Here is an 8,353-nt window from a genome sequence, read left to right as displayed (position 1 = left end):
TATTTTTTCTTAAATGCACTGTAGGATATCTTTCATTTTCCAATGTATTATATGATGTAACATCACATCCCTGTGTCATTATTGTTAAGCATTATGCATTTAAAAGCAGATTACGTGAGTTTGAAGGGAAGGAAAATAATCCTTGTTATGATTCCCTTTTGTAACCCCTTCTCATATAACTCAATAGCATCCAAAACTTTTAAAACACCTTTCATTAAAATACGGTGCAGGTGTAAAGTTTAGCAAAATACGACAACTTTATATGTTAACATCCGATGACAAACTCCACTGCAATGTGCTCACCTGCTGTTTTGCATCGTTTGAATGTCATTTGGCTTGTTCTTTTGTCACTTGTCACGCGTTGTGAAAAGTATTTGAGACGGATGCCAAGTGCGTGTCACATTACTCACCCCCCTTTGGTTTAATTAAATGTCATCAAGTTCATGCCATGCGGCTCATTCTGCTAATTAACGCTTTAAGGTGAAGGGATGTCACTCAGCTTTGGTTTTGGGGTATTCCCCACACCTTTTCCAAATTCAGAACAGTATACAAATGTCTTCAAATGGGTTATTTATTCGAAAGAGTTCTATTAAGGATTAAGCACGTTGTGGGAGTCGAGATGCCTTTTATTTAATACACAACTGCAAACATGCAACAACTTTGTGTGTAGTTTTTTTTTTTTTTTTAAATACACAGAATGTGTATATACGGTACATCTGATGTGCCAAGACACTTCCACACACTTAAAAAAAAAAACCCAAAAACATGTTTAAGCACAAGAAATTAATAAAGTTGAATACAACTGTTTTTCTAGTTTGTACTTTTTTGCTGCAAACAAACAATAAGCGCACTATTCCATTTAATGTAAAATTGGATTTACACTGAATCGTTTTGTGGTTTTTTTTGTTTTTTTTTGGACTGAGTCTGTTTGTGATGAAAGCATACCAGCGCAACTAAAAAGTGAATAGTTATGGCACATGAGATCTCAATGCAGTTGCCTTAACAACAACCCCCCCCACTACCTTAATGCTAACATTTATCAAAAATGTCATCGCCATGCTAAGAGCTAGCATCAATAGGCAGCTTTACAACATTTTAAACAACAGATATTTTTACACAAATGGTGTAACAGCACATGTAGACAGACAAGATAACGATACTCTTCCAAAAAATGAATAATATCAGAGCAACATATTGTTCTTCCTTTGTCTACATGACTATTATATACATCACTACCTCCGAGTGCCCAAGGTGGGCACACCAGAAGAAGCAGCCTATAGTCAGAATTGCAGCATTATGTCAATATTTACAAAGTTTTTAATGCTTTACATTCTCTTTCATAGTGTTTTTCGTCTGTTTTTATCAACTGGAGTGAAATGGTGATACAAGTTTGGAGTAAACATGTATCTCAAGGCACGACTAGACTGTTATTGAAGTGGGGTAGACTGGACCCCGGCTATTCGTGGTGGCCCTCGAATAATTGAAGTTCCATCTGCAATTGATGCACCCATTATGAATATATTTGGGGAAGAAATCAAATAAAATGGGATTGGTTTTCTGCCAATGCCAAAGCCCTGTCGAATATGAAAAGTATCGATGTGGCGCATCTGTAGACACTTTTAACCTTTTGGTGGGGCGTCAATTAATCGGATCTTCACTATTCGCAAGAGGATCCGTACTTCCAGTTTTTCATTTGATTCTTTTATATTTGTAATTTTGAAGTGTTTTTCATGTCAGCCTGCACTGTAATCATGACTTCACTGCTGTATTAGTGGAGGTTGGTGAAAGACAACAGCACGTTACGACTTACAGTATGCATTCAGGTTACTCTGCTGTTGCAGGAACGGAACGACGTCATAAACCGAGGCCCCCTGTAGTTATGTTCAGATGCGGTGTGATTTTTTTTTTTTTTTTTGGCGTTTAACAGTTCAAAGCATGGATGACAAAGACGGCACAAAAACACAGTCATATCCGCAGTGAGCAACTGAAGAAAGGCATCAATGTCACACTTGGAAATAGTTCGGCGAGGCGATGGAAAAGTGTCTCTGCATTCAATACCGTTTTGGAAGTTACAGTCACATTCTAACAGCTGACTTCATAAATGTCAGAGTCGGGCTTGTTGGGAAACTCTGAGCACGGTCGACAAGCGGGGCAGGCTGCCAACTCCGGGCAGGTTCTGCATCGCGGTCTCTTGAAACTTAACGCGAGGGCACCCCCTCCCAATATCTGTAGGCACGAACCCAACCACCCGAAGTAGAGGGAGCCGGCCGGACCCAAGCTGAGCTGAGGGAACCTGGTGTTGTTCACGTCCTGCTTGGTGTCATCCGTCCCCAGCCTGCGCAGGTTGTGAGTGTAGATCACCAGCGCGGTCATGCTGAGTAGCCCGGCCACCACCACCAGGAGCCCCCCCGTGGCAGCCACTCCTCGTAGCGGGAGATCCGTCCAACAGCGGACCCCGATGCAGGCGAGGAGGATACCCGTGCCGCACAGGAACAACGAGGTCAGAACCAAGCCCTGCGCCAGGCGAACCCGGCGGTCTCGCTGATAAGGACCCATCACCGGCCAGCACTGCTTCAACTCGGAGTGCTCCAACTGCAGACAACTCTCCCAAAGCCCATCGGAGCGAACCAGCAGAAGGCCGTCCGACATCCCCGGGCGGAGTCCGGGATTGTGGCTTTTCACCACCGTCCGGAGGAGAATGGAGCCAGGCCTGGCCAAGTCCAGACGCGTGTGGCCCTCTCTCCACTGAGGGGTGATGGCAGCGGTGAAAAGCAGCACCAGACCCAAGGGGGCGAAGACGATCCCCATCACCATGGACGCTGGAGTCTGCATTCCCCTGATTGCTCGAATGGTGCAGATTCGGTTTTCAGAGACAGCCGATATGGTGCAATGCTGAAAAAACTTGGAGGAAAGAAAGCTGTCGTCAGTCGACCTTTACGCAATATTTTTAAACAATTTTCACTAGGGTGGTTCCAGGCAGCAGAATGCAGGCGACTACAAGTGACCCCGTGGCTCACTAGCCCTTTGAGATGAGATCTCTTTCTCCAGGGGGGGTCCATCACACAGATACAATCAACACAACCGAGGGTCAAGACATTGTTTAAATGTTGAGTATAATGAAAGTTTTATATTATGCGAAAACAACTTTTTGTTTTTTTCACCCACGTTAAACCCCCCACCCCCTGCCCCATTCACCCATCTCTGACTATTCCTGCTCATTCCTCCTCTCTCAGCAACAGCTCCACCCGATCCAAGAAAACGACTGGGTTCTCACTTTTATACATCTGTCATCTTCTGCTCCGTCTTTGTTTTTGTTTTCAGTGCCAGCTGGAGTGGAGGGCGTGCCTCTTCAGTGGTGCACCTGTTTCTGGTAAGCAGTCAAGCCTCGCCATGTAGTTCAGGACTGCCAAACTGCCTTGTCACTGTTGGAAAATGCACCTTGGTTGCTGTTTGCTCAAGAGAGATTTTCTAGAGATGATTATAGGCACCATTAAGCGAATAAAGGGTTGAGTCTGAAGTGTTCTGAGACACACTCCACATCATCTAAAATTAGAAATAATAAAGGTGAGGCCATTCTTTTGCTAACTTGTCAGGTAATGGTGACTCGATCATGTGCCCTGAGGTAGTAAGATATTAGATTTTTAAACAATGTAGAACAGTGTCATCTGGAATAGAGTCACAGTCAGAAGGAATTTTAGGCAAATAAACATGTGGCGGGAAAAAAATTAGTGACCCTCGGAATGAGCCCTGGTGTACACCCGTCTCAATGATTACAAAATCTAACTGACTGCTACTGTCGGAGACAAACTGAAGTCCGTAATGAAAGAATGAGGTAAACCAGAGTAAGGACTCTCCGACCAGACCAATTATATTCATTCTATGAACCGACATCGATTCATTACCTCAGGTCGATGCCGCTCCTCTTGTACGGCCGACGACTTTTCGTGCCACTCTGAGGAGGGGGAGAGCACAATGAAAACCCAAAAATGACTCAGGTGCTGAGCGCGATGTACGCAGGTTTGCTCGCAGCCTGTCTCTGTTGCTAGGAAACAATCATCTTGTCACGAACATGCAGATTTTTGTTCATCACAAAGTTTATTAGGCTTCTTTCTATGCGCGTGCCTGTTTGCGTGCCCGCGACGCATTCAAGCGGCGGCGTTGATGTGTCGGCGGTGCGTTCCGGTGTTACGCTCTTCATGTTTGTCACTGCAGGCCAGACGCAAGCCATTGATTAGAGGGTGAACAATCAATAGCTCTAAGTCAGGGTGATGATAGCGTCTGGATGTGCGTGTGTCGTTGACATTTTGGGTACCACACTTGATTTGGGGCCCCCATGATGTCCATCCATTATGGAGCTGGCTAAAGGAAGTCTTTAGAAAGCCATGAGAAAAAAAAAGAAAGAAAAAAAGGAGCCATCAGTGTTAAGATGAGGAGACTTTCAGTCTTGTGACGTCTTTTTCCTGACAATTGATGCTCCGTAACGACCTTGATGATGCTCTCGTCCCCCTTGGGTAATAATAATGTCAGGCCAGCGCCTGAATGCAGAGCGAGTTTGACCGTAGGACAGAAACAAAACAAAACAAAAAAAAAAACAGTGAGACAATGTAGAGACATGATGTGACTCAGCACCATTAGCCACTGAAGCGTTCTCATTGTTCATTTTCATTTTTGCATTTCACACAATAGTAATAAAACAGAAATAGCAACAAAAAGTAACATGGGGAGTGGTGGTGGTAGGGGGGATTTGTCTTTCACTGGCTGGACAAATGATGAATAAGATGATTGGAATGGGCGGTTGACAATGAAACCGTTTTTGAGAACAAAAATTAGAGAGGTGATGATACATTTATTAGAACAGTTCTTTTAATTACAGCATTGCCAGACAACTGGATTTACTGCCGTCACCCAGCCGTTTTTGCACATTCCCCTCTTGGCTCCTCCCTCAAGTGGATGAAGTTGCTACTGCTGTCTACGACGACTGCAGCCCAGTCCACCAAAGCAGTATCATGTCAAATTCGATGACAGTGGTCGGGCAGCCTCCAGAGAGGAGGTACGGAAGCTCACAATCTGACACAGAATGCTGCAAAAACAGAGGGGGGCATTGTGGACTTCGGGGGGAACAGAACCGACCAGCGTCCTCTTTACTCCAACGGCGAGCGTGAGGAGCGAGACCACACGATCAGGCTCCTAGGAGTCCTGATTTCTGAGGACCCAGCCTGGGCAGATAACATCTCAGCGCTCGGCAACGTCTTCGCTTCTTGAGAGTCGTCAGGAAAAAAACAATCGAAAGCTGCAGCTGGCCTTCGAGCGCTTGTCCATTGAGAGCCCGGTGACGTACTGTCTCTCCATCTGGCACAAGAGCTGCACTGAGGCAGTCGCAGCGAGGCTTCAGAGGATAGTGAAAGCTGCACCAAGTATCGTTGGCCGCCCCTCTGCCCTCCCTGGCAGACATTTACACAGCGTGGCTCGGAGCTGGGAGGAAACCGGAGTACCCGGAGAAAACCCACGCAGGCACGGGGAAAACATGCAAACTCCACACAGGAAAGCCGGAGCTGGAATCGAACCCACGACCTCTGCACCATGAGGTCGACACGCAAACCACTCGAGCACTGGGCCGCCAATACAAATAATAATAATAATAATAATAATAATATTGATAAACATAGTGATAATAATACTGAAACCCCCCCCCCCCCATAACATGTCCGCACGGGTGAATGATTAGAACACATTCGAACAGTCCGATATTCCCAAGAGGGGAAGATTTCAGTCAGCAAATACCTGTGGTGTGAGGCCATTGTGAAGAAGTATTGCATGTGTGTGCGTGTGTGCGTAAGTAATTACAAATGTTCATTTGCGCGATGACACGATGGGAAGCTGACGGCGAGGAATTAAATGTCATGCAAACACACGCGTCATCTCCTCGCAGCGTTGATGAATGGGCTGTTGTTCTTGACAGGCATGACACCACATTATCTGTCAATCCATCCATCCATCCATCCATCCATCTATCAATCCATCTATCCATCCATCCATCTGTCCATCTATCGATCCACATTAAAAAAAATGAAACCAGACACCACATTAACACCAAAAAAAAGACAAACATTGACATTTTTCAAAGGATAGCAATTACATAGATAGATAGATAGATAGATAGATAGATAGATCGATTGATCGATAGATCGATAGATAGAAGTAGAGCGAGAGATGTCATATGTATATGTCTAAATAAATACATATTATATTTATATATAATATATAAATAATATAATATAAAAGGGAAAAGAGCGAAAATAGTATGTAAATATGTAAGATGAACAAAAATGTATGGCAGAATTACAGTAAAATATATTTGTTTCGAAAAAATCAAAATCAATATTTGGAAAATGTCATTAAATAAATTAATAATTTTAAAAATGCAATTTTGAAGTTAAATAACAGGTTAAAAACAAGAATATCCAGCAAAAAAAATAACAACGAATTAAAATAAAACCTAAAACATGCATAAACATAGAATAAGTAGAATGATGACACATATAATTATATAATAATCGATAAATATGATTAAAAAATTCATCAAATAATGAAGGATTTAAATTATATCCTAAAAGAATATATTGTAAAAATAATCACAGTTACACATAAGTAAAAATTAAACTATTAAAAATATTGTAGGGGACAAAAATAGAAAAAAAATGTATAAGGCATAATGCGTCAAATCCAGTTTGATAAAAATAAAATACAAACAAATGAGCAATAACCCCCCCAAAAATCTTTGAAAATTTAAAGGTTAAAAGATAATAAAAATACAATCATAAAATGTAAATGCCATGGGACCAACACAGATGACTGACAAAATGGATGTGAAGACTGCTGTTGGAACATCATCTGGACCGCGCTAGAATAAACCACGCACACACACACACACACACACACACACACACACACACACACACACACACACACACACACACACACACATTCTTGAGAGTGGTACTGATGCAAAAAAAAAAAACACACCCAAAAAACAAACAACACCAAAATATGGAAGACATGTGTCTGATGAACATTGCAACACTGAAGGAGCTTGTGATGAATGAAATGAACACACTGTAGGCTATTTTTAACCCGATCACATGTACTCTATTTTACACATGTGCAGAGAATGTGATCACACACCCACACACACCCAAACACACACACACACACACACACACCCAAACACACACACACGCGCACACACACGAGAGTTACTTGCCATTCAGAAGGCTTTCTGGGTATCTGACTGCAGATCAGTAGCTTCTCTCAGAGGAGCAAACACGGCGCCGATGGTGGAAGCATCTCGTCGTCATTCATCCCCGCCTGCCTCCTCGTTCTGTCTCCGAGCCTGTGTTTGCTTCTGTCCTTACGTCCTTCCTTTTTCCGCTAGCCTCCCGCCCGTCTGCTTCTCTGTCTCACCTTCTGCTCAGTGTGTGTGTGTGTGTGTGTGTGTGTGTGTGTGTGTGTGTGTGTGTGTGTGTGTGTGTGTGTGTGTGTGTGTGTGTGTGTGTGTGTGTGTGTGTGTGTGTGTGTGTGTATGTCTGGGTTGTATTGAGCATTCTGTCTGCCTCTGCCAGTGTAACCAAATAGGGAAAGAAGAGCGAGCCGTTTTTCTCTCTCCATGCCCATTACAGTGGTGGGAAGCGCTCCTGTAACGCCCAATCTCAGCTCAGTTTGCAAACACTGACAGCCATGTTTTCACAAAGTGCAAAAGAACAAGAGAGGGTCCTGTCGGCTCATGTGAAGTCGCCGTTTTTTTTTTTTTTTTGGACACCGTAAAAAGTGGCTAAAACTAGTAAATGCTGGTACTGGTGCAAACCGGCCCACTTAAAGCACGAAATATAGGGCAGTGTTAGTGCAACGGAGACGTGTCTGCCATCTAGTGGTGATTGGTGCTATTACAACTTAAAACTACAGTTGGGTCGACCCCTCCATATTCACAGTTCAGCACCCATGGATTGGCATATTTTCATGTATTTTTTTACATTTTCAAGATTTGTTTTCATATTTTGAAAGGAATTTTTCATGGAAAATTTTATCAAAAAATAAAATAAACATTACAAAATTTGTAGATAATTGATGATAAAACATTTTTTAAAACTTTTGTACTCAAGTGTATTTCATAGTCTGCATTTTTATTTTATTTTATTTTTTACTTTAAGTGAAGGAATTGAATTAGTACGACTTTGGTCAGATTCACGTTTACATAAACGGAGTATCTGCACATCACCTTAAGAACGGGATGTGCCAGTTTATTGCCCAACGTTAACAGCGTGAAATGGCTGAAAAAAAACAAACAGAAACAGACACG

At 42.8% G+C, this 8,353-nt stretch overlaps 1 protein-coding gene across 3 annotated transcripts; it reads right to left on the bottom strand.

The window, feature by feature from the left end:
* Positions 1 to 679: 679 nt before the first annotated feature.
* cldn23l (claudin 23-like) lies at positions 680 to 7,294 on the bottom strand. 3 transcript variants are annotated; one of them, XM_019888230.1, is made up of 4 exons: positions 6,858 to 6,884; positions 3,903 to 3,952; positions 3,275 to 3,422; positions 680 to 2,901 (listed from the first exon to the last, which is right to left on the bottom strand). In XM_019888230.1, the coding sequence occupies exon 4, from the start codon at positions 2,830 to 2,832 to the stop codon at positions 2,083 to 2,085; it is 750 nt and encodes a 249-aa protein (XP_019743789.1). In that variant the 5' UTR covers positions 2,833 to 2,901; positions 3,275 to 3,422; positions 3,903 to 3,952; positions 6,858 to 6,884; the 3' UTR covers positions 680 to 2,082. The 3 variants fall into 3 exon arrangements, with proteins under 3 accessions (XP_019743789.1, XP_019743791.1, XP_019743790.1); XM_019888232.1 differs by lacking the exons at positions 3,275 to 3,422; positions 6,858 to 6,884 and adding an exon at positions 7,262 to 7,294; XM_019888231.1 differs by lacking the exon at positions 3,275 to 3,422 and having other exon boundaries at positions 6,858 to 6,885.
* Positions 7,295 to 8,353: the final 1,059 nt, after the last annotated feature.

Source organism: Hippocampus comes, unplaced genomic scaffold (assembly GCF_001891065.2).
Source record: "Hippocampus comes isolate QL1 unplaced genomic scaffold, H_comes_QL1_v1.1 scaffold112, whole genome shotgun sequence".
Taxonomy (NCBI): Eukaryota; Metazoa; Chordata; class Actinopteri; order Syngnathiformes; family Syngnathidae; genus Hippocampus; species Hippocampus comes.
This window is presented reverse-complemented; position numbering and strand designations above follow the sequence as displayed.

Excerpts from the sequence above, each read along its gene's own strand:
- cldn23l (XM_019888232.1), bottom strand. The coding sequence starts at position 2,832 with ATGCAGACTCCAGCGTCCATGGTGATGGGGATCGTCTTCGCCCCCTTG.